Source organism: Primulina tabacum, chromosome 7, assembly GCF_025594145.1.
Source record: "Primulina tabacum isolate GXHZ01 chromosome 7, ASM2559414v2, whole genome shotgun sequence".
In the NCBI taxonomy this organism is placed as follows: domain Eukaryota; kingdom Viridiplantae; phylum Streptophyta; class Magnoliopsida; order Lamiales; family Gesneriaceae; genus Primulina; species Primulina tabacum.
In genome coordinates, this window is record NC_134556.1 from 9,419,110 (window position 1) to 9,445,982 (window position 26,873).

At 34.3% G+C, this 26,873-nt stretch overlaps 2 protein-coding genes and 2 long non-coding RNA genes across 10 annotated transcripts in view; 3 read left to right on the forward strand and 1 right to left on the reverse strand.

Moving 5' to 3' along the window:
* Positions 1-26,873, reverse strand: part of LOC142551112 (uncharacterized) — an 87,749-nt gene that overhangs the window by 53,437 nt on the left and 7,439 nt on the right. For 2 of the 4 annotated variants that reach the window (XR_012821488.1, XM_075660161.1), the window contains one exon: positions 20,805-21,049. The exons of 1 other annotated variant lie outside the window; for it this stretch is intronic. Coding sequence is in view for 1 of the 3 variants with exons in the window: in XM_075660161.1 (XP_075516276.1) it covers positions 20,863-21,049 (187 nt within the window). In the remaining 2 variants the exon portion in view is untranslated. Of the gene's footprint in view, positions 1-20,804; positions 21,050-26,873 lie in introns of those variants that run through there. One more of the 4 variants, XR_012821492.1, reaches the window with a different exon arrangement.
* Positions 3,160-5,441, forward strand: LOC142551109 (uncharacterized). Of its 2 annotated transcripts, none has more exons than XM_075660160.1 (3): positions 3,160-3,186; positions 3,438-3,511; positions 4,870-5,441. In XM_075660160.1, the coding sequence occupies exons 1-3, from the start codon at positions 3,165-3,167 to the stop codon at positions 5,185-5,187; spliced, it is 414 nt and encodes a 137-aa protein (XP_075516275.1). In that variant the 5' UTR covers positions 3,160-3,164; the 3' UTR covers positions 5,188-5,441. The 2 variants fall into 2 exon arrangements, with proteins under 2 accessions (XP_075516275.1, XP_075516274.1); XM_075660159.1 differs by lacking the exons at positions 3,160-3,186; positions 3,438-3,511 and adding exons at positions 3,848-4,550; positions 4,642-4,785.
* Positions 10,571-12,607, forward strand: LOC142551113 (uncharacterized). Of its 3 annotated transcripts, XR_012821495.1 has the most exons (3): positions 10,571-10,632; positions 10,942-11,680; positions 12,436-12,607. It is a non-coding gene; the product is annotated as an uncharacterized LOC142551113 (long non-coding RNA). The 3 variants fall into 3 exon arrangements; XR_012821494.1 differs by lacking the exon at positions 10,571-10,632 and having other exon boundaries at positions 10,639-11,680; positions 12,207-12,607; XR_012821493.1 differs by lacking the exon at positions 10,571-10,632 and having other exon boundaries at positions 10,639-11,680.
* On the forward strand, positions 15,032-16,165 carry LOC142550493 (uncharacterized). The gene is made up of 2 exons (XR_012821395.1): positions 15,032-15,623; positions 15,865-16,165. It is a non-coding gene; the product is annotated as an uncharacterized LOC142550493 (long non-coding RNA).

Consider the following 26,873-nt stretch of genomic DNA (forward strand, 5'->3'; position numbering starts at 1 on the left):
AGACACTAAACCTTCTCATCATCATTTTATTTGATGAGATCTTCAAACTAGGGCTTCTCTGAATTTGAATCGGCCCATTTGCTTTGCTCTCCCAACAACAAGCACTTTTTGACTTTCTCCTTTTTGAAAGATCTTCTTTCATCTTTGGACCTTCGTCTTTTAAAAAGTTTCTTTTCATCCCTCTTTGGCCTATTATAATCTAAAATGAAATGGTCAGTAGAATTTATGCTAGAGGCTTCTTCATTAATGGTTGGAGTTGATGTTGTGGGCGGCCAGAACTTTTGTGAGTTGGGCAGTGGATGGCTCCTCTTCTGTCCTGATTCTTATCTCAAATTTGTAAGCTTTAAGGTCAACAAACAAATCATATAGCTCTAGTTTGTTGAGGTCTTTGGATTCCCTCATGGCCTCTGTCATTACATGTTATTCTCTCGGAAGTGCTCTCATTAACTTCAAAGAAATTTCACGGTTAGAATATTTTTACCGAGAGATGCAAGTTCAATAATGATAGTACTAAACCGTTCATCAAACCCATTTGAAGTTTCATCGGGCTTAATTTTGCATTATCAAACTACTGTATGGCAACTGTTAGCTTGTTCTCATTAATCTGGTCATTACTCTCATAAAGTTGAGTCAATTTCCCCCAGATCTCTTTAGTTGCACAACAAGTTTTGATTTCGCTAAATATATTTTTATCTAAAGTTTTGTAAAGGATATCCTTGGCCACGTTTTCGAGGTTGGCCTTCTTCTTGTCCTCAACCATCCACTCGAACCTGTTCTTCTCCACCATATGTGGAGCACCATCAGATAATGGAACAGCAGGATTTGCTTTTAAAATCTTCATTGGATCGTTTATGATGACATACCACATGTCATCATCTTAGGCTGCTAATGTTTCTGCATTCGGATTTTTCAATCATCGTAATATTCCTTTGAAACATGAGAATTTTGTTAAATGATGTCATTTGAAAGTGTAGTTATCAGAGTTCAAGAAAAACCCGTTCTGATACCACTTATTAGGATCGATATAGAGTTTATGAGGGGGTGAATAAACTATTTACAAATTCTTTAAATTGTTTTTAATATTTTAATCTGTAAAAACTATCCTCGAACAACTAGCTTTAGTGAACCACTTTAAAAGAGAGTAAGTGCAGAAACTGTTCGGTTTGACTAGTGATAAATAAATGGTTGACATTTTAACAGAAACGGTCGAAAAACTATAATGCGAAGAAATGTAAAGTGCAAGGTTTTTAAGGATGTTTGAAGACAAAAATTTACGTCACCCATTCTTCCACTTAGAAAATTTTCCATTAAAATACTTTGGCTTTACATCGTCTTGTTATAGCCCGCTTCAGTTAGGACTTATTAAACTGCCTAAATTGAAACTCTTTGTGACCACTTTACAAGGTCTTGACGTTTAAGAAACCCTGGTTCATCAGACAACGCAATAAATAACAATGATCCAACGACCAGCTTTGTAACGGCTTGACTTGGTTGAGATAGCACAATTAATCCTTGAAGATCTGAATCAATCTGGTAAGCTTGTGCTTTGATTGAGCAGTGTGCAATGTGAATTGTTAAGTGTGCTCAAACTATCTGAAAAACATACAGACTGTATAATTATTTAATTCAACGGCTGGAAAACTTGATTTTAGAGTTTCCGGCATTCTACATTTTGAATGTTCTGCATATTTATAGTTGAATAGCTCTAACGGTCGGATTTGTTTTTCAATGATCATCTGCACTATTTCCCAACAACATGGACAAGTCTTTTTCAATCTTTGTATATATTATTAAATGCTCTTTAATATTCTTTTGTTTTTGTGACTTTAAGTCCATGCTAATTGAAAAGCTAATAGACCGTAGACCAAATATGTAACTTTCTGCCAATTCGAGGGTTGGTATGATAGTGTGTGATCTTTCCATTTGCAGCATTCTTCTAAACGGCTTGATTTGAAACATCTTCCTACAAATGCTCAAACTATCTATTTGTAATGCGATTGGAATGAGACGGTTTGAATATTTGCACAACATTGAATTTTAGGATGGTCAGTTTTGTTAGATGATCTTTTTGCAACTAGATTTCATAAATACAGCGATTTGAATTCTTGATGTAACGACTTGAACTCCTGAATTGATTCAGCGGTCTAAAAAATTGTTTTACATAAAAGAGAGTGATTGGATCCTGAAACAGTTCGATGTTATTTATTTGTGAATTACAAAAACCTAAGGATAATAGAAATATTATAACAACTAGTGCATCGAAGTACGCGTTGCGTGCTTATACAATATTTTTTATAATTCATTTGATTTATATTTAAATGTGAATCAAAATGTTATTATAAAAAATAATGGGTCAACATTGTCATTTGATATATGATTTTAAAAAAAATAAATAGAAAAAGAGAGGAAAAAATATTCTAATAAGAATTGAACCTGCAATTTGATGCTTAGAGAATAAAAACTTTAAACACTTGGCTACAAAAACTTGCTTTAAAAATATAGCACTATATATATATATATATATATTATATATATATATATATATATATATAATTATTAAAACAGATCGTGACACGACAAATTAATTACTGTAAACGTCTCAAACTTAATATTATAATAATATAGATTACATTATATCAAATTTTTTTAAAAATTATTCGAGCACATACGTACTAATTTAATAATTAATCATATAAATAACACTTTGTACATCAGACGATCGATATACTAGTAAACAAAAATAAAAAAATAGTTAAATTTCATGAAAAAATAAAAATATATATATTTTACTAAATTGTACTAGTTATGTATTTGGAGACGGAGGTATTTCGAAAAATTATTATTTAAGTTATCGAATTAATTTAACACATTGATAAGACAGATCATAAAAAATATTTTCTTACAAAATTATTAATTTGTTGATATTAAATCGAATATTAATATATCAGGTCAAAAAAAATATTATATAAAAAACTTATTAATTTATGGAATATTTACGAACAAAATTAATGTCAAACAACCCTAATGATATTGATATAACAACAGATGGGTTATGCTGACTGCCTCTTAGCCGACCGTAGGAGTTAGCAGAATATCGTGAATCTGCATCTTCCCGTTTGCGTTTTATTCATTAAAATCTCGGTTGGTTTAGGATTTTGTTTTTAATGTTGCGCGCTTGTATAACCGGTGAGTTTTACTTCCTTTGATGCTTTTCTGGTTTCTTTGGTGGAAATATGTTAACCACTCTGTTTGTATATGCGTCAAATCTTTTCTTGCCCAGTTGGTTCTGTTATGATTCTCTCGTTTTTGTTTTTTGACATTCCTTTGCTGGGTGTTATGTACTTCTGGTAGTAGATTGTGATGTGATTTTGGTGATTTTTTGTACGAAATTTCGATTCTTGTGTTTCTGGGAAGTTTCTTTCTGTGGGTTCTTTCAGGAATTGCTTGTTTGGTGTTTTTATGCGGCAGATTCAGGGTTTTGGAGTACGGAACGAGGCGTCGTCGGGTGAAGGTACGATGTTGCTATCTTCAGTTGCTGTTGAAGTTCTTGTTTCTTGATCGATCAAACCTCTTACTATATGTGCTCTAAAGGTGTTTCGTGTAGTTACTCATCACAAGCATGGTATTGATGCTGATACGTTCGTAGAGGGGAGAGAAGATAGGATTAGTCAATTACCAGATGATGTGATCTCATTGATTATATCTCGATTAGATACGAGAGATGTTGTTAGGACAAGCGTGGTGTCAGGAGATGGAAGCATGTTTACACCTTTATCTCAGAAGTCAGATTTGGTTGTTCTAGTATGTCCACTGATTCTACTCCTTGTCACTTACTCGAGGGCGAAAAGCTGAGCCAATTACAAAGGAAGTTTGTCCATGCAGTGGATGCCTTTTTGCAACATCATTCTGGTCCTAGAATAATGTACTTTGAATTGATTTGTTGTTTCCGTGGATGCATATTGGGCAGTTTTAGAAGATGGATGAATTATGTTGGCAGATTGGGAGTGAAAAGACTTGTCATTCGATATTGTTGTTATAGCCATGATCTAAAGAGAAACTACCCTCTTGTTTTACCTTCCGATTTTCTTCCTCAAACATCGTCGTTGGAGAGTATATATTTGGTGGGTGGTTCTTTCCAAATATCAAGCCAAAAAGCTCTCAAAGATCTTGATTTGACTGATGTGGCTTTCACTTCTGAGGCCGTAGAGCGCATTTTATTGAACTTTTGCAGCCTCCAGTCATTAAAATTTAAGTCTTGTACGCTCTCTTCCAAATTACATATTCATGGTCCTGATCTCCAATTGAAGAATCTGAGGCTGTTTAATTGTTCGAAGGTTGTAGAGATAGACTTGTCTGCTATAAATCTAACTACTTTTGAGTTATTTACCCATAGAATGATGACGTTGTCGTTTTCTAACGTACCGTTGCTACAAAATATACGCGTCGACATTTGCGACCACAAAGTGGCTCCTTATATATTTGGAAATGTCGCCAAAGATCTACCTCATCTTAGATGCATGTATTTTTGGACCGATGCCAGATTCTTTGAGGTGCAGTGACTCTCTTTTCACCATTTAACCATTCTTCATTTCCTTAGGAGTGAAGAGATACTTATGGAGTAGTTTCTGGATTTTGTCTCAGGCATTTGAAATAGGTGGAGTTAACAAGCTAATCCACCTCAGACAATTGGCTTTATTTTTAGAACACCAGAACAATATCGATCTGCTTGCACTTGCTACAATCCTGGATTTGTGCCCTCTTTTACACAAGTTTCATATATCGATGGTATTCATCACATATTCACGTTACTCGTTACATCACAGTGATAATTTTTTATAATGAATTGCTAACATGGCTTTATGAATGCAGCTACTGCCATCAACATTTAACGCAAAACCAGTAGAGAAGAGAGTTGTCAGGCCCCACACTCAGTTGAAAGAGGTGGATTTTAGTGGATTTCGAGGGACACAGAATGAGTATAATCTTATGTTGTATATCCTTAAAAATGCGGTCTTCCTCGAACGATTGTCAGTCTCTGTGGATGCTATATACTACCATGTAAATCTCGAAGGATGGCATCGTACTACACATTGTAGTCAATTGGATTACAAGAAGATACGAAGAATTGTTCGCGAGCGGTTGCAAAGAGAGATCATTTCTAAGGATGTTGAGATTAATATCGTGTAAGAAACCATAGCAAATCCATTTATAATTTAGAAGTCAAGTTAAACATTTCTACAGGTATTTCTCCTTCAAACAGCTAAACTAGAGACCAGGTAGCATTAAACTGATAAATAACACACTGACAACTAACTACACTTGGAGAAATTGATTTCTCCTTCACACATGACATATATCATGTGTCAAGTATGTGTTCATCCGTAATTTTTCTTGTTCCAAGCAAAAAAATTTGGGCTGGACTCCTCAATTGATGTGCCGGCGATCATGAATATTTTTTTCGCTGAATATATCGTTTGTAATTTGAAAAAGATCTCTTCAATTTATTATATTTATCACAATATGTACGTCTTTGATTATTATATGTTTTTTATTTATGAAAATTATCCAATCATATATTTTTTATTACTCTATTAATCAATTTGTTCGTATTATTGTTGCTGATTTTGTAACAATTTAACGGATTCATTCTTATTTAATTTAGTTAATTAACTAGCAAAATACATAAAATTATTGATTGATCAAATATACACGTACTTTATTAAACTATTAAGAAAGAGAATAAAAGTAGAAAGATATATCACTTATATAAGAATGTCTTTGTGCCGGAAGAAATGGCTCGACACAATATGTCTGAAGCAAAAGATTATGTCTTTGCTGATTTATTAGAAGATGCAAAAAACTCCTCTTTTATCTGGTTGTACTACTTACACAAAGTTGTAAGCAATCATCACATTATATAATCACAAGTTTATTAATGGTTACACTGGCAATAGTTTCAATGAGCTCTTTAAGATATTAGCTAACATGCTTCAGGATCGTTGTTTCTTAAGTAATGAAATGTTGTTACAAAAGTAACATAAGAAACATTTGCTGAATGGCTATCAAAACATGCCCATGTTAACTCTTCAAGACGAATTCAATAGCTAGCTCATGGTTCGAGAAAGCAAGTTACAAGTTATGCAGATTATATTATAATGGACATTGGTTACACAATTGATGTTGGAAGGTCGACCTAAGATAATGGTGTTTCCATTGAAGCCGGTATTGTTTATCAATCTAATGCTAATGATTATTCACATACAGTAAGAAAACTATATCATACTATAGGATTATATGGGATATTGTTTTGCTAGACTTCTATCTTTCAAAGTTCCGGTTTTTAGGTGCAATTGGGCCAATCATGGAACGTGTATCAAAGTTGAAGATGGTTTTACACTCGTCAACTTACACCAAAGAATTATAACTTTTGAAAGTGGTCCTTCCATTTTTGCATCACAAGCAAAACAAGTATTCTATTCTAGGAAAATGATGAGTCAAATTGTTATGTGTTGCTAAAAGCGCCATCTCGAGGTATTCATAACATGAATATGGTTGAAGATGATTCCTATATGTCATCAACACCTCTGGATGTGTTCCGACTTGAGATTAACAATACTTATAAAGAACCGTATGCAAGGAATGAGTTTGACAGAATTGATGTGACTGAGACATGACTGAAATTTTCATTTGTAGATTTTATAGTTATTTATTTTGATTGATAAATGTTCTTTGCAAGTTACATAAATCTTTATTTATTGTTGCAATAAATTTGTCAGTTTATTTTCAGCGATGTATAATGTCATATTTGATCAAGCCATTACATAGCACTGAAGACATGACTAAAATGAGAAAAATTTGTAACAAAGCTTCTGGAGATGAAATTCAGGTTATATTATATTGTTTATATTTTAAATCTTTGTTTATTTTAATAAAGTACACTTGTACATTTCAATATATCTTTTTGCTATTTTACAGGAAAATATAGCTAGTAGTTTATAAAGAATGAATTCTAACAATTCAGCTAATTCATCACAAGATTTGCATGGTAAAGAAATGATTAATGACAAAAAAAACTAATAAGAAAAAAGGACGGGGTGCATCAAAGTTGAAAATGATTAGTGGCTAAGACAAGCGCAAAGAGGTGGAGCGTAATGAGTTAGGACAGCCGATTGAAGATAATTCATTTAAGTATGCTTCTTTTCTAGGTTGCACGATAAAGGAATTTGTGCTATATACGTTGGATGGATGGAATGATATAGACGAAGAATTGAAGGATAGGATGTGGAGTTGTCTTCTGGTATCTTCAGCCACTAAATATTTCATTTCCATTTTTATAATAAATTGTTGACATATTTTCGTGTTTCTATGTACATAAGACTTATAAAGTTGAGGATTGAGAAAAGAAATCAATTTTTTAAAAGTTAGCTAAATTGTGGCACGATAGAAAATCTTAACTGCAAATATTTGTACGAAAAGCTAATATAAGTCAAGTGGCTTCACAAAATCTCAGTCTTTTGAAGCCCGAATTTATTGGCCAAAATCAGTGGGACTTGTTTGTAAAGAGGACACTATCACCTACTTTTCAAGTAAGTATTTATAGGTGAAACAATAACTAAATTGATTATTAAAGAGTTGGTGATATTCTCTTCATACAACTAGAAGCTGAATTTATTGAGCATGAAAAATTAATAATCATGTTGCATTTGAATGTGTTTTTCACATTATGATCTGAACCAAGAAAGCTACTGTTGCACTGCTCTACATTGGATTTGACCAGAATATTATAAGCTAGCTCTTTATGGAAAAAATAATTGATTTACTACCCTTAGAGCCATCCCTTGTTAAATCAACACATATTGGAGCACATGTGGCACCACCTTCACCAGTTGGCTGCAAAATTAAATAGTTGGCAACTTAGAATTTGAAAAATAATAGTCAACTATAAAATATTTCAATAGATACAATAAAGTATATTCCTTCCAAACATGAACTTCAGGTGAAACATTGCGATAGACCTAGAATTAGTGTCGGTTTAGTAGCTGATGCTTTTTCAGCATTGGTGTTGGTTCAACAATGTATTAATGTGTTTTCCTTTTGTTGTAATTAATGTCTTGGTTTTGTTATATCTCAGGAAAAGAGTGCAAGATTTAGAGCAACGAGGATAAACAAGACCACATTCACATAGTGAGCCGTAGAGGTTATGCTTGTTTGACTCACATTATGATAAATATTATTTTTTGATATTTTCTAATTTAATTAATAAGTAATGATGTATATACATCTTTTTGAATTTATATATTTCTATAATTAAGAAAAAGACAACTCCGGTAGATACAAAAGTTACAAGATCGCAAGTTTGTATTGAAGGGCACAAGGAAAAAAAATTTGGAATCTAGTACTCAATTTGTCGGAGAGAAAATTTTAATAGAATTATCTCCTTTTTATTTGCAAAAGTTCATAAGAAAAAATGGGCAACCTAAATTTGTTATTTTCTCAGAAATTATGTCTACTTGATCTCAGAATACAACAAACAATTAGCCTTGTGCTTGGTAATGAAGCTTAGGGTAGAGTGCGTGAGATGGGCTTTGGAGTTACATCATCGAAAGTTGAAGCTTATGTGAAACAAAATGGCACTGTTCAATGGTGCATAACCTTCAACAAGAAATGCTAGAAATGAGGTCTATGCTTTTAATAGTATGAGACGACAAAATCAACAAGAACATAGTAATTAAACAACATATATAAATAAGTTTGATATATTGTACACTTAAATGCTTTTGGATTATCATGATGACATTGCTTGACACAATTTATTTGTAAACTTAGTTTGTTAGTGGTGGTATTGGTAGTGGTATTGAGAATGAAGTTGGTTGCAATAGTGATCTCAATAGAGGTGCCAAAAAAGTTGTGATTCTGATAATGTTAACAAATATCTTGCTACAGTTCAGAAACTATCTTAAAATTATGCATTTCTAAACTACAATTTTTTTACAAAGTAATCATCGAAGAGTAAATAATTTTGTATTGTTTATTTACAGTCAAATTTGAAGAATATGAGTCGTGGAGATATATGTCCTATTATTAAATGTAAGCTGCTTCATTGGTGTGTTGATAGATTAATTGTTGCAGAAGGTAGAATGACATCTACAGATACAAACACAAAAGTGCATCACATTGTTCTTGGTGGACCTTATTAGAAAGTTTGGGTTGATAAGGTTTTGGTAGAGAAGGTGGATCTAATTCGACCAAATGATGAAATGCAGTTTCTCGGTGATGCAATAGGAAGCAATGCACATGGTTATCTAAATTTGTAGCATTGTTTTGTAATAGATTTTGTATCTTGATTTAGATCTTGAGACATTCTGTTTTGGTATTATGATGAAAAATAATGACTTTTATTAATTTGGCTTGTGGATTAGACTTAAATTTGCAATAAATTTATTGTAAAATTTTCATTTTCGTTTTTGTGAATGACATTGAATTTTTTTGTACAAATTTGATTTCAACGGTATGCAAATGTACACTGTTGATGTGCTTATCCACAACATGCAGTGTAGCGCTGTCGATGATATTTGCTACAACGTGCAGTGTGCGCTATAGATTCTTGTATCCGGGACATATAATGCGCGGTGTAGATACCGTTATCCGCAACATGTGTTATGTGTTGTCGATTCTTGTATCCACAGCGTGCAGTGCGCGTTGTCGACGCTATTTTCCCCAGCATGCATTGTGCGCTGTCAATACCTACGACTTTCAACAACTTTTAATTGTGCAACATGCAATGTACGCTGCAAAAAGTCATTTATGTTGTAGTATATTATGTTATTCTATTTTGAATATGAATCTCATTTTGTCTTATGTGGATCTCTGGTTCGTTTTTTGTAACTAATTTTATTAATCAATAAATATCGTTTCTAAAAAAGGAACATTTCAGTTTATGAACATTAAACTTGATTTATCAGTTTATTTTATGAATGAGGCATTTAATTATTTTAAAAAAGAAAATTTTAAATTTTTCCGCAAATTTTCAAACACGAATTTTCGGGCCATTATAAAATATATTATCGTCGTCTCACATTATATTGATTAAAAATGAAACTTTTAAACAGTTTCTAGCGATTTCAATGGACTCCTAAAGTAACTTGTGTTAATCATTTTCGTAAAGAAAATACGGATACGAGTTAGTTTCTATAAAAGTTCATTGTGTAATAGTGCAAGCACGGACCTGACTCCGAGAAATGACATAATCGTATCAAAATGAGTTAACAATCAAAATTAATTATGTTATCTTTATCTTTCAATTGATTAGTTCTTCGTCGTCTCATCCATAAGCTTCACATAAATTAAAATTAATATAGTGTTCTAGTGATATCTTTATTGCTCTCTAACGATAGTGTTCTAGTGATATCTTTAACACATAATATTGGTACATATATATTTTGAATTTGATTTAAAAATGCATATGAGTAGGGTTATTCTGAGTAATTCACAAAGCATCTAGTTTGATAAATCAAAATTCGACATCCGAAGGTGCTTCAATTAAAACAAAAAATAATAAATGCAGCTGGATTCAAATCGGGTATTAATTCCAGAGGCCCCAATTCAATCACAGATTCCAGCTTCAACTGATTGGTACAAGCCCTAACCTTTTGCTTGACTTTGGATTAACTACAAATTTTTTTTGAAAGTTATTGTTTTATGTCTCGTTCAGATATTTTTATTGCTGGAAAAGGTCCGGATTTGATTTTTATTTTTTGCTCAAGTATGGTTGTTTCTATATTTATATTTGTATTTGTGGGTTTTTTTTCGATTTTTATCTACTTTGATTCTGTTTTTTTTGTTTACCCGTTGTAAGTTATTTTTCTATGATAGTACGTACTTATACATGCTTGCAAAATACAGTGAATTGAATTTTTGGTATGATTATTTATATGCGAGAAGAGACATGGAGCATGGAGATGAGTTTTAATTTATGCAAGATAATGAGGAGTCCTAGTTATTTACACCTGGGAGAAATTTTTTACTATTAATAGGTATAAGGTGTGATTCCTTAACTTGATAATTGGAACTTAGATGCACATATTTGATTCCATTTTAACTAGTTTTTTTAAATCGGAACGTGCTGCTATATGTTTGACTAGTTTTCTACAATCGTGGTTTGCACAGGATTGGACCTGGGGCATGAGATTCACTCTTTTTTGTCATGATTAGTTCCTGGGGATAGAGTTCCTCCTTTTATTCTTTCACTTGGTTGACTATAGTTTCAATTTTTGTGCTTTTTTATAGTTGTTTCCAAATATTTGTCCTACTTGTAGAAAATAAATTTGCTTTCGTGGTTCTTGAAGAAATTTTGACGAAGAGATCAGTTTCGAGTGCTTTATAAGTGGAACGTGCAGTTAAATGTTTAGCTTGCATTTAACACTTCGAACAAATAGTTTCTCGTAAATGAGGTGGTGAATTAACGACCGTGGTTGCATGCGAGACACGGTTGAAGTATTCTTAGTGACATGACTGCATTATGAAATTACTCGTATGTTAGTTTGTTTCGGAAACGAAGGATAAAATGGGTAACCTTTAGTTCTATTCCCATCCATTATTTCCATTTTGAAGCTCTGAAGCAATCTGTCTTTGGAGTGAGAATTTACGGAAGCATCATTGGCCTGGCCTTATGAACTTTGTGGTAAGTTTTTCTTTGATTTTAAGTTCTATAATACGTAATTTGCTGTGAAGAATGAGATGCAAACTGAGATTTAGAAATGTTGAGGTCTCTTGTTGTTTACATTCTAGTTTTCCAGAAAAGCGAGCATGTTCCACAAGTTTGCAATCATAACACTGTTTTATTCTACATCTTTTCCTTGGTTGTAGAGATGTGTCTATTTTCTTGAGGGGGTGTGCATATATGTTTATAATTCTACTTTATTTTACCCATTTGAATTTGCCAATGTATATGAGATAAGATACATAAACATAACCACAGATGCTATAATTGAAAATATCAAATTCCTTAAAGAACTGTTTAGTTTCCATTTTCCTATTACGATTTGGCACTACATTTGGATTCCATCACAAGCAAATTTTTCGTTTTAGTTGTTTGGTTTAAAAGTTATGCCGCACGAAAGTACACTGTTTATCCATGTCTTGCAGCTTTATAATGTTTTATCATGCTGAGGGTTCATGTTGGTTTCTATCGTATTGCTGTGCTTCAGGGGCATTGTCTTTGTTTCAAGCACTTTTCATGTTTTGTCTCTTGATAGCATTATAAAATTATTCTGTGGCTAATCTTGATTATTCAATATTGGAAACACCCGTGTCCTGTGTTGCTGAAGGTATAGTGATGCTGAACCTTGATTATAAAGGCCATCAATCAGAAATTCAATTCTTAAATTTTTAAAAATTTGGAGTGTCGTGCTTATCATGTGTTACGAGTGATTTTAGGGAGTTTGAAGAGTAAAGGATTTCCGAAGATTATAATTTGTAATGGAGCAGAAAGGAAATGGACAGTCGCCGGGTATTGGGGTCTTGGGTAGCTTTGCTCAGATGCCATATGGCATGATGTCATATCCGGCCAACCAAATGGCTGGAACCTCTTCTCCAGCACCGGTTGGATTGATTCAATCGTCCCAAGCTGGTGGTCTTTCTGCCTCTCCAGCTCAGATGGCACATCATCATCTCGCCTACCAGCACATACATCATTAGCAGCAGCAACAATTGCAACAGCAACTCCAAATTTTTTGGCCTAGCTGTTATGAAGACATTGATCAGGTAACCGACTTTAAGAGCCATAGCCTGCCGCTGGCTAGAATCAAGAAGATAATGAAAGCTAATGAAGATGTTAGAATGATCTCAGCTGAAGCACTTGTTATCTTTGCACGAGCCCGTAGATTCTTAAGCAGGTTTGGTCTCCACATAATTTCTAGTTTCTGAGCCATCTAGAAACCCAAGTTCTGTTAATTGCTCTTCCTGGCTTATTCTCTTGATATTTGTCGTTATCAATTCAATTTCGTAATTTCAAATGTATTTTGTAACTAATTCGTCTCTTATTAATCTTTTCCTATTTTCACTTATTGATTTGTCTTTTTCTTATTTTTCACTAACCATGCTATTTTTTAAATTTATATTATTTACACAAATGTATGAACTGACTCTAAATAAAAAATTGTACGGAATTTATGATTACTAATAAAATATTTTCAAATGCTATCATTATCCAAAAAGTTTCATTGATTCTTTCATTTTTTTGTTAAAATTAATAATTTTAAATAGGATATGTTAAAATTAAAAGTTATGATAATCTTATATTCATAGTATATATAAAAAAACTTTATTAAATTCTATAAATACACGAAAAATATATTTATTTAATGTTGTTTTTGTATGTTTAAGTACATAAAATATTCTCTTGTCGAATGTAGGAGTGATATAAAAATACCGAATTTTTCGGTATTTCGAGATTACCATATCGAAAATATCGAATTTTTAGTGTAATGAAGATTTCAGTTTTCGGTATGACAACGGTATGAAATTTAAAAATTTCGCTATATAGTGGAATACCGAAATAATATATAAAATATATAATATTTAAACAATAAATTTATAAAAATTTTAAAAAGTTTTTTTAGTATAAAATGATATATAAAGTTACGGTACAGAAATATCGGTATACTATACAATTTCGATATAATCAATATGTTAATTATATGTACCGATATCTATATAAAATTTTTCTTATACCGTAATCTTCGGTACGATATACAGTATAAAATTTTCGGTACGGTACGACATACCCACATAATCGAATGTAATGTATATGTTCATCTATCATAATGAGAAATTAATAATTAATTATGCGGATTCTTATTTTTATATTGTTACATAATATTTTCCATAAAAATGATTTTTAAGATAGACAACATATTACAAAAGTTGAAACACGATATAATCATAAAAATATCATATTCTTTCATCCACCTCATATGAATCCACCTCATATGATTAAAAATTCAGATTTCGTATTTTTTATTGAATGTGAATGCGAATGCATAACAATGTAAAAATATAAAAGCCACAAGCCAAAGTTTTCATTTCTTCATATGCACAAGCAAGCTATTTTCAAAAAATTTCTTAAAAAATATATTCTAAAATATGTTTATAATTTTTTATTGTCGTGATAATTGGGATCTCATTTTTAATTTGTCATTCTATATATGTATTGTTCATATAAAACCAAGAGCTTCCTTGTTATTTATATGGCACAACCAGGTGCACCACCAGTTGGCACTCCAGAGATGTTCTTGGGGAAGCCTGTGGATCCTGCTCTCCTTAAATGGGTCAGCCAATGTGGCCGCAACAACCTCCACTGCCTGCAGATTCGCAAGCAGGTTTGGTATCCACATAATTTCTAGTTTGTGCGCCATCTAGAAACCCAAGTTCTGTTAATTGCTCTTCCTGGCTCCTAATGTTTGTTGCTATCAATTCAATTTTGTAATTTCAAATGTATTTTGTAACTAATTTGTAATATATGTATCATTTTCCATTCTTATTTTCTTCTTCTCTTTCTTTCTCCTCTTTTATTAATCTTTTCCCATTTTCACTTATTCATTTGTCTTTTTCTTATTTTTCACTAACCTTACTATTTTTTAAATTTATATTATTTACACAAATGTGTGAACTGACACGGAATTTATGATTATTAATAAAATATTTTCAAGTGCTATCATTATTCAAAAAGCAATATTGATTCATTCATTCTTTTGTTAAAATCAATAATTTTAAAATGGAAATTTGAAAATTAAAAGTTACGATAACTTATATTTATCGTATTATATAAAATAAATTTATTAAATGCTATAGATACATGATAAATTTTTAGACTTTACAAAACCAATGTTCGGAAAAATGCAAAAGACATCTATTTGTTTAAAAAGAAGTAATATTACATATTAAAAAAATACATATTGTTGCAAGAGAAAAAAAAAAAAAGAATAAAATATAAAAAACTTTTTGATGTTGCTCAAAAAAAGATTCCCGATATGGGTTTTGAATCCCTGCATATAAAGTAAAGGGGAGTTAACCTAATTTCATATTTTCCCCACTCTCTCTAAACTCTTACGATGGATAAAGAAATAATCCCTTCAACCAAGAAGAAATACTATGATCTCGTGATGAGTAAATCTGAAAACTCTGGTTGTGAAATCAAAATTCCACGGAAGGTTGAGAACCCCGGTGAAAATGTGGAGAATTCTGGAGGTAATCATGTCAATTCTGGCCCCGTGAATTCTGTAGTCCAGAATATTCGGATTAATTCTCAAGCCTCTGGTATCCGGATCCAGAATATTCGGATTAATTCTCAAGATTCTGGTATCCGGATCGTTAATCATGTGAATTCTTGCCCCGTAAATTCGGTAGTCCAGAATATTCAGATTGGAGGCCAGAATAGCCGTGTCTCCAGTGGTGGTGGTGGTTTTGGAGAAGCAGCGGTGAATATATTGGATGGAATCGTCGCAATAGTTTACTGCACTACGGTTGTTTACTTAGCTTTGAAGTTCGGCCAGGGGGTCGACAGGTGGAAAAAAGATGGTTTCTCAATAAAGTTCGAACCCAAAATAATTTGGGTTCGAGGCAAGGTAAATAGATATCTCCGAAGAAAAAATCTTTTTTCCAAGTTTTTGGTTTCTAGTTACGTGTTAGGCGAAAAGATTTCGAAATTGGAATTTTTCGATTGGAGGCGAGGTAAATAGATATCTCTGAATAAAAAGATATATGGGATTATTTGTAGTTTTTGGTTTCTAGTTACTTGTTGGGTAAAAAGATTTGGAAATTGACTTTTCGAAAAATATTAATTTGTTTCTAGCAAGTTTTTTTTAGGGAAAAGGAAGATGTAGATGAGGAAGTTCGAGTTCTTACTGAAATCAATGGAGAAAATACAAAAGACATTGCCAAGCTTCACGCTCCAGTACCTTTATTTATCTGCTATGAGATTCTGGATTATGATTCGGCTGTCTTGCGTATTTTGTGATCATCTACTCTCTTTTATTTTGGATTCAGGCTCATATGTCTATGAAGAATGAAAGAAACTTGAGTCACTTTTTTTTTTTTTTTTTTTTGCAATATATGCCTCTTCTTTTGGAACAAATATTTCTCAAAGAATCTTAGAATCAATTATCAATATCATGCCTTCTAATCATATGCTCAAGAACAGCGCATCATGCACCCGCATGTCTGTGTGAGTCTGTGCATGTGTGTTTTATATGAGTAATCTAATTCCTTTTTTTTTTCCCAACCTAAATCATCTTTTTCAGTTTGCGCTATTGAGATTATACGGATTGATAACGAGTTGCGACTAGCAATATTAACCTACAGACAGATGTTGAAGGAATATAAATAAAATTGACCAATCAACTTGACTGATAAAAAAACAAATAATGTGATGGGCTGAATTTTCACTAGAAGTTTGGTTTGCCCCAACTTCATGGAGGTATCTTTTCCTATCAATTAACCATACAAAGAACCTACTAAACCAAACTTAGAGTTGAATGCATGAAGAAAAACTGATAAATTCCCTGCAAGACAAACTAATTACATTATATCAACAGCACTATTGATATAACTGAGCCTTTTAACTCATAATAATGCTACTTCCATATAAGACAGATAAAAAAATAAAAAATATTTTTCCATGGTTACTTATGTGACCTCTAACTCCAGCATTGTTGATCAAAACGTCCATTCTTCCAAATGCATCCCAAGCGATCTGCACCGACGGCAGATCAACTTTAATCGCTCTGGGTTGATCTCGGCTCGACGAGCCGAGCCCATTATTGATCTCAGTGCACAGCGATTAATTGTAACCGGTCGACACGCCGAGCCGCGGCTATAATTCTGCAGCCGGCTTTGGCCAAGTCCAGACAGAAGTCTCGGCCAATTCCGGACGACGCCCCGGTCACCATCGCCACCTTGTTATCCAGCCGAAGCCATGGCTCCAAGGTGTCGTGATTTCAGGTGCATAGTTAAAGGAAAGCTTTTGTCATTTACAGTATATTATCTCATAAATATCACATACATACAATATTCCGTTTTCCAGTGAAAAAGGGTTACTACTTGTACCAATGAATTCTTCCATTAGTAGAACTAGTAAGCACAACAACAAAGATGAAACAATAGAACAGGCTATGGTCGTAAATCAATTAGACATGCTTACTATGTTATTGTAGTGCATTTTGAATTTAGTTTACCCCTATATGTTTTATTGTAATTTCATGTAAAAGAATGAATATACCAATTCTTTCCTCTCTGACACTTGCTATTTCTACTGTTCAAGTGAAGATACCACCTTTTCTTTGTTGGGGGTGCCTAACATAGATTGATGGCAATTTTATCACTCCCCTGTTTAGTTCGTTGGGAAAATTAAAAAAGAAGCAGCAAAATATCGATGTGCTAATAATTTGAAAGGTTGCAATTGTCTGCTGGATCCTCATGACTCGCGTTTTTTGTTCCTTACACGACTAAAAGATTAGATAGCTACTCCCCTGTTTCTTCTGTTCCCAAGTAGTTAATTTTGTTTTCGAGAAAAAAATTAAAATATTTATTATTTAATCGATAGTGTGATATATTATTAAATATTAACTTTTGTTAGAAAAAGAAAGTTGGAATATTAGTGTCCTATAATGCATGTGAGTGGTTGTTGTGGTCCTAACATAGAGTGTAATGATTTATTTGAGGTGGATACGTGGAGAGAGAAACGAAATGTTATTAAGAATATTTAAGTTATAAAAATATTTAAGATCATATAAGATTTAATAATTAACGATATGAATTTAAAATAGGCTAGGACAAATGCTAATAAAATGTGTTCATTTTTTTCTGTAATTTCTAATTTTAATCTTTTAGTATATTGTTAATTTATGAGCTTACAAAATATATTTTATGTCGTGATTGCTAAACAAAAAATTCAAATATTTTGTCCAAAATTTCTCAACTAAATATGATACTGACATGAGCACACTTTTACTGACGAAATAATCTCCTTCAAGTGATATAACAAACAATATGAGTTAATTGATAACACAATTGACATATCTTAAATTATGCATACACTAATATTTATTATTTGACGTATACTCTCTCTAATGTTTATTTGTTATTTAATCGTTCGTCGTTGTTTTCCGAGTTACAAATCTTAAAAGTCTAAAAATTTTAACATGTGATTTAGACGATAATCAAGGAAACTCAATAAAAATTGTTGTACTTAATGAAGTTTTTCATACTTTGAAAAATATTTTTCTCACATTACATATATTATTCACGATCAATTTAGTTTTTATTTACGTTTTAATTACACATTAAAAATTATCATAATATCCAATTTTATCAAAATTCATTCATCTAATAAATGACGAGAATTTTGATTTTTTGAAAAATATTTATTTATTTTTTAAAATTTTGACAGACGAAATAATTTATAATTTTCTAAACTTTTTATATTTTTTTATTAATAGTAGTTTCACTCATGTAAGATATCGATTGCAATGATAAAAAAACAACGTGACAGTAGAAGATTATTATTCTCATTTGAGCATTTTATTATGCAACTTAATTATCAGAAGTTTAGTATACTTTTTTTTTTAACATATTCTAAAAAATATTGCAATTTTTAATCGAAAGTAATTCATCTAATAAATGAAGAAAATTTTGAATTTTTTAAAAAATATTTATTTATTCTATAAATTTTGATAAACAAAATAATATATGATTTTATAAATATTTTTTCTATTATTTTTATTATTAGCGGTTCAAATGATCCAAGATATCGAATTCAATGGTAAAAATTCAAGATTATTATCTTCTTTTGAGTGTTATATCAAATGGTATAAACATTTTTTATATAATAATATTTAAATTTTAAATATATTCATTACTGTTAGGATCGATTTAGAGTTTGGAAGGGGTGAATAAAAACTTTAAAGATTATTGGAACTTTAAACTGTTCTTAACAGTTTTTAATCTGTAAAAACAATTCTTGGAACGGATAGCTTTACTCTACCACTTTAAAATAGAATTCGTGCAGCCAGAAACATACTGGTTTGGCTAGTGATAAATAAACCCTTGGCAGCTTAACAGAGAGAATGACTGGATCCTGAAACAGCTCAATGCTTTTTATTTTGTCAATCACCAAAATTTAATGGTAATAGAAATATTCTAACAATTTCTCCATTTTTTGATGATGATAAATTCAAGTCGCAAAACTATACAATTAGTTAAGAAAAAATATCGTATCTGAGATTTAAGCAAAAACTATTTATATTTCATTGAGATAATAAAATTAAAATGTTACATGTGCGTAAAATTTGAAAGCCTATTACCTCTATTAAGTAAAAACAAAATCTTCTAATGCTCGAATCGCCTCTGCCTCTACCTCTTCTTCTCCTATCTTCTTCAGATCGCCTCTTGTCTTCTTTAAATTTAGCTATGTCATCTTGTCTTTTCTGCTCTTCTAGCTTTTTTTAATCCACTGCTTCCCCATTTTTTATATCACCAGGTTACATATGATCAATAATTTCTTGCCACTGACTACCAATCGGGGGTTGGAGATGATCAAACCGGGGGTTCATGTGCTATTGGGATCGAGTTATTTGACTTGATAGAGTTATACCCAAATTTTAGTTTGACACTTGGCTATGGCTAGATCAGTGGCAAGAAAAATGAAGTTCTTGTTCATAGAGTCAAAATCACAGAGAACACCTCTCCAAAAATTGTCAAAATCGACAGTATGAGAAAACTATTTGATCTCGACATTGTTGATGGCTGTGGAGAGATTCTTGATTTGCATGTGAACTTGATCAAGTATAAACTTAGAAGAATTATCATCGAACTCAGAAAATACATTTAAGTTGATACCAGATGGAAAATATTCTTCACGAATAGGATATCTTGATTGGAGCTATAGATGTTGGAGAAGAGAAATAGAAGAGATTACTTCTTGAGGATCAACGGCTGAGAGAGCGACATGAATTGTGTATCTTCAGGCCATTGTTTAGCCAACATCTACTTCTGTGCCTGCTCTGCACCGTAAAACACTATCTCCGAGCCAGTTAACTTCTCAGGAGAGAGTAGGATCTGCTTCATTTCTATGCCGGCCGGGGAAGTTGGAATTGATCCAATGGTATCCTACTACAGCAAAAACGCAAAATATCCGTTGTCGTAGCTGCCAGAAAACCGTTGTAACTGACAGTGTTGTTGAAAGTGCGTTCAACGACAACGGTTTTCAACCGTTGTCTTTTAGTACCAACGACAACATTTTTGCAACGGTATTAAACCGTTGTCTTTTAGTGCCAACGACAATAGTTTTGCAACGGTTTTAAACCGTTGTACTTTAATACCAACCACAACAGTTTCGCAACGATTTTAAACCGTTGTCATTTAATACCAACGACAACAGTTTCGCAACGTTTAAAGACCGTTGTCTTTTAGCACGATTGACAACAGTTTTTCGACGGTTTTAACCCGTTGTCATTATTTATCAACGACAATAGTTTCGCCACGTGTGGGACCGTTGTTTTTTTAACACAATCGACAACAGTTTTGCAACACCTAAAAACCGTAGTGTTTTGTTGAATCTACATCAATTCAAAACCGTTGTTTTTAAATTTTCTTCACTAGAATTCAAAACTGTTGTCTTTAATAATTTTTTTCATTAGTTAAAAATTATTGTATTAAAATGTTTTTTATTTACGATATATATATAATTAAACCAAAAATAACAATCGAAAATAAAATATTTACTAATTTCAATCCGTGGCTATGTTATGTTCAAAATCCATCATCCAAAATATGCCAACGATTAACAAAATTTTAACAAATTTGAATTTAATACTGTAATTGACCTTGATACATGTTCGTCATCAATGTGGCAATATGGCAGTAGAGTCCCACAATATCAAAATTTTCCAAACAGAAAATACGGATATACTGCAATCTTTTGTCATTATCGGCCTCGATCTCCTCAAACCTCATCAACATTTCTGCATCAAAACCTTCCCATGCCATTTCATCCCTGGCATATAATCCACACATAGAAAGCCCATTAAAACCCCATGTAAGAGATGATATTGCAAGCAAAGACATACACTGGAAATGCAGCTAACACAAATGGTGCATAGAGACGATAATACATTGTTTTCCCATAATAAATATATCCCACACAATGGAATTTGAAAGCTAAGTGAATTTTTACATTGTATATGTCACGCCCCGAGACCGGGGTTGGTCGACACCGGCGTTGTTCATCAATCACACAATCGAAAAACAACCAGCCTCGTAGCACAGTATAAACCGAAACCAGTTTATTTCATAAATTCGCAAAATTTGAACATTTGTCTTTACAACGGAAACTAAATAAATGCGGAAACGTTTTACATGAAAATTAAACTGCTAAAATTCGAAAATAATGAGAACATGGCTAAGACTAAATCTCGAAATCACCATCCCCAGAATTGTTTCGACTCTTCTTCCTCAACCTGTTCTTCTGATTTATCTGGGGAGGGGAGAGTAAGGGGTGAGTATTTTGGGAAATACTCAGCAAGTGGCGGCCGTTCGAGTACACAACAACATGCATATAAAATTTCGAAATACATACACACACCATGCATAATTTGACTCATATCACATTCGTATCATTGACCTGACACTGAGATTCCTCTACTTTCAATGGTTTACTGAATTCAGTCCCTAATTTTTATTCCTCTAAGGGGGCGAGGCCGAATCGGTTATATCCTCACCGTATGAGGGTCATATCATAGTTGGGATTCCCTCCCATATCAAGTTGAATCCTCACAGTGTCAACATAAAACTCATGCAGAAATCATAACAAGAAGGGGGTAGAAGAAGAATTGTACTCGACTGAATTTTTCAAAAAAAACGAAAATGCATACACCGAAATTACACATTTAAAACAAGCCCACTTACCTTAAATTCTTGAGGAGAAAAACGTGAAAACCTCGGGATTCTTGCACTGGAATTTCGAAAATTCCAGTGCGGCGACTGAACTGCGGCAGCGCTTCGCGGCTCTCGAGAATCCTAAGAAAACTAGGGGAGAAACTCGAAAAACTGGAGTAGAAAATGGTGTGAATTTTCGAGTTATAGGCCCTCCTATTTATAGGGGTTGGCTGCTATCTCGATCGAGTTTATCCGTGCGTTTGAATTGAATCAAATCTTCATCTAGAATCGTGATCTAAATCTAAATATTTATCCCTAATCCTGGATGATAAATTTCGAAATTTGATATCCTTCCCTTGGATAAATTTCGAAATTATGCTATGTCCAGCCAGAAAAATTTTGACTTCTGTGTCTAATTTCCAATATTCGGTAGACTTTTTATTTCTCAATTATATTTCTTAAATCCCAAAATTTCCCTACCTAAACTCGAAATTTAGTGGTATTTTTCGAAGATAAGATTTTGATATTTTTTTCTTAAAAATCCTGGTAGTTAAACTTTTAAATTTTTCCCAAGCCTGTATTTTATCGTGCAGACTTTTCCCTATATCTCATCAATTTCGAAAATCCTCCCTAAATCCTTCAATATTTTTGAAAATCCTATGATATCTACTTCAATATTTGTAATCCAAGATTGCATTATCTTCCTGCTTAAATCTTTATCCAAGTATATCAAATCTTATATCTATATCCGGTATAATTATGCATATCTCAAATTCCGAAATATACACGATATTATTTAAATTCTTGAGTTCCAAATAATGCTCAAGATAAAATTATCCATTCCATTTCGAAAATCTTGCAAATCTTTGTACAAAATATTATCAATCTAAAATCCTGGATTTTACATCCCTCCCTCCTGATGGGAAGTTTCGTCCTCGAAACTTGGGTTGACTAGTTCTATGAAGAGGTAAGGGTATTGGTTCCTCATCCTTTCTTCCAGCTCCCATGTGGCTTCTCTTTCAGTGTGGTTAGACCATTGCACCTTGACGTAGGGAATGATTCGTCGCCTTAGTACTTGGTCTTTGGTGTCCACGATCCTGATGGGAACTTCTTCGTACTTCAGCTCTTCTCCCAAGTTACTTTCGGTCATGAGCGGTTCTACTTCCAACACGTGGCTTGGATCAGAGATGTATCTCTGTATTTGGGACACGTGGAAAATATTATGAATTCTTGACATGTTTGGCGGCAGTGCCAATCTGTATGCCAGTGTACCCACCTTTTCCAGAATTTCAAAAGGTCCTACATAACGGGGGTTCAGCTTCCCAGCTTTGCTGAATCGGACAACTTCTTTCATAGGCGAGACTTTAACGTAGGCCTTATCGCCCACGTTGAATTCCACTGGCCTTCTTTTAAGATCTGCCCAACTCTTTTGTCGGCCTTGAGCTGTCTTGAGTTTTTCTCGGACAACTGTAACCTTGTCTACTGTTATCTGTACGAGCTCGGGTCCTACTACTGCTTTTTCTCCCACTTCATCCCAATAAAGTGGTGATCGACATTTTCTTCCATAAAGAGCTTCGTATGGGGCCATTCCGATGCTGCTGTGATAGCTGTTGTTGTAAGAAAACTCAATTAAAGGTAGATGAGTGCTCCAATTGCTACTGAATTCAAGAGTTCATGCTCATAGCATATCTTCCAAAGTTTGGATGGTTCTCTCCGTTTGTCCATCGGTTTGAGGATGATAGGCCGTACATAGGGTTACTTTTGTTCCCATGGCCTCTTGAAAGCTCTTCCAAAAGCGCGAGACGAACCTTGGGTCTCTGTCAGACAGGATGCTCACTGGTACTCCATGAAGTCTTACAATATTGTCCATGTACAGTGTAGCTAATTTGTCCAGATTGTAGTTCATACGGACGGGTAGGAAGTGTGCAGATTTTGTAAGTCTATCTACAATTACCCATATTCCGTCCTGACCTTGCCTTGACTTTGGTAATCCTACCACAAAGTCCATGGAGATATGGTCCCACTTCCACTCAGGTATCTCCAACGGTTGCAATATACCTCCGGGTCGCTGGTGCTCTGCTTTGACCTGTTGAAAAACATGACACTTAGAGACGAATACTGCCACATCTCTTTTCATTCCGTTCCACCAAAAATTCCTCTTAAGGTCTCTGTACATTTTTGTACTGCCTGGATGTACTGAAAACTTGGAATTGTGTGCTTCTGATAGTATTTCTTGGCGAAGGTTATCGTTGTTCGGTACGCACAGTCGTCCATTCATCCATAGGACTCCCTTGTCATCAATTTGTAGATCTTGAGACTTCCCGCTTTCGACTTGCTCCTTAAGTTTCTTTAGCTCGGGGTCTCGGTCCTGATTTAACTTGACGGTCTCCTGCAGACATGGCTGGGCCGAGAGGGAAGCTAGAGTGATCTTGCCTCTATTTTTCCGACTCAGAGCATCGGCCACTTTGTTCGCTTTACCTGGATGGTAGCTTATAGTCAAGTCGTAATCCTTCAGTAGTTCGATCCATCGCCTTTGCCTCATGTTTAGTTCTTTTTGGGTGAACAAGTACTTGAGGCTTTGGTGATCTGTGAAAATTTCACACTTGGCGCCATAGAGGTAGTGCCTCCAAATTTTTAAGGCAAAGACAATTGCTGCTAACTCAAGATTATGCGTAGGGTAGTTCTTTTCGTGCGGTTTCAACTGCCTTGACGCATAGGCGATCACTCTTCCCTCTTGCATGAGTACGCATCCCAGACCTTCCATAGATGCGTCACTGTAGATGGTGAATTCCTTATCTTCAGTAGGTAAGATTAGCACTGGCGTGGATGCAAGTTTTTCTTTCAATGTCTGAAAACTTTTCTCGCAACCTTCGTCCCAGATGAACTTGGAATTCTTTTGAGTGAGCTTAGTCAGTGGTATAGCTATGGAAGAAAAACCTTCGACGAACTTTCTGTAATAACCTGCCAGTCCAAGAAAGCTCCTGATGTCTGTGGCGTTCTTAGGTTTTGGCCACTCTGTAATTGCCTCAACTTTCTTGGGATCCACTGATACTCCTGCTTCCGAGATCACATGTCCTAAAAAGGATACACTCTTAAGCCAGAACTCACATTTCTTAAACTTAGCATATAGCTCTTTCTCCCTCAGTGTCTGTAGTGCAAGGCGGAGGTGCTCTTCATGTTCTTCCTCGTTGGGAGAATAAATGAGGATGTCATCAATAAATACCACTACGAACCGGTCCAGAAATGGTTTGAACACTCTGTTCATTAGGTCCATAAAGGCTACAGGCGCATTGGTCAACCCAAAAGGCATCACTGTGAACTCATAATGCCCATATCTTGTCCGAAAAGCTGTTTTGGAGATATCTTCAGCCCTGACCTTCAGTTGGTGGTATCCAGTCCTCAGATTCAATTTATAAAAGATTGCGGCTCCCTTGAGCTGGTCAAATAGATCGTCTATTCTTGGAAGAGGGTACTTGTTCTTGATAGTGATCTTGTTCAGTTCCCTATAATCAATGCACAATCTCATACTCCCATCTTTCTTCTTCACAAAGAGTACTGGCGCTCCCCATGGGGACACACTAGGTCGAATTTGTTTTTTGTCCAGCAATTCTTGGAGTTGCTCTTTTAGCTCCTTGAGTTCAGCTGGCGCCATCCTGTAAGGTGCTTTAGAGATTGGTGCTGCACCAGGAACCAGATTAATTTCGAACTAAACTTCGCGGTCAGGAACTGTCCCTGGGAGTTCTTCTGGGAAAACATCCGGGAACTCACATACTATTGGGATGTCTTCTATCCTCATTTCGACTTCTCCTTGCACTTCGTTGATCATTGCTAGGTAGATGTCTTCTCCGGATTTCATGGCCTTCCATGCCTAGGAAGCGGAAAGGAGTGATTTTCGTTTCTTGGATTTACCATGATACACGATCTCTTTTTGATTTGGGGTTCGGAGCTTAACTCTTTTCCCTTTACAGTCCACTATGGCATTATTATTGGCTAACCAATCCATCCCTAGAATGATGTCGAAATCGACCATAACCAATTGTATCAAGTCGGCACTGAAAGTCTGATTAGCAATACCGATCTTACAATCCTTGTGAATTTCATGAGTTTCTATGTTCTTACTCGTAGGTGTGGCTATCCAAAAAGGTTCAGTTAGAGATTCGGGCTTAAGTCCTAATTTCTTAGCAAACCTTTTTGACACAAAAGAGTGTGTAGCACCACAGTCAAACAATGCATAAGAAGGTAATTTTTGAAGTAAGATGGTACCTGATACGACTTCATTGGCGTCGTCCGCCTCTTCTTGGTTCATAGCGAACACCCTGGCATTAGGCTTATTCTCTTTTTTTTTTGTTGGGGTTAGCTCCCACATTCGTCCCAGTTCCCTTGTTGGGCCCAGCTGCTTGGTTGGCGGCCGTAGGACAATCTGCGATCCTGTGCCATGCTTTCCCATATCCGAAGCACGCACCACTGGCTCTTCGATATTCCCCGGGGTGTCTGAAACCGCACTTCGGGCATGGCTTGGGTCCTTGATGGTTGGCCGCTAAGTTTTGCCCTGAGGAAGGTCCACCTGATTGGTTTGGATTTCTGAACTTCTGACCGCCCTGAGAAGACTGACCGGCATGAGGTCGCTTGTTCTTATTCTCTCCCTCCCTGCGGCGGATGTCGGTTTCAGCTCGGATAGCTGCACCCATAAGATCTGCAAAATTGGCGGGGTGATAAACTGCTAAGGCTGACTGGATTCTACTATTTAATCCTCTCTTGAAGCGGTGCAGCTTCAAAACTTCGTCCGCCATGATGGCCGGAGCATAAGACCCAAGTGCATTAACTGGGAGGTGTATTCCACCATTGACATGTCTGGAGCTTGAGTGAGATTTTCAAACTCACTTAACTTCTGCAATCTGACCTCTGCCGGATAGTACTGTTTCAGAAATGTTTCTCGGAAGTTT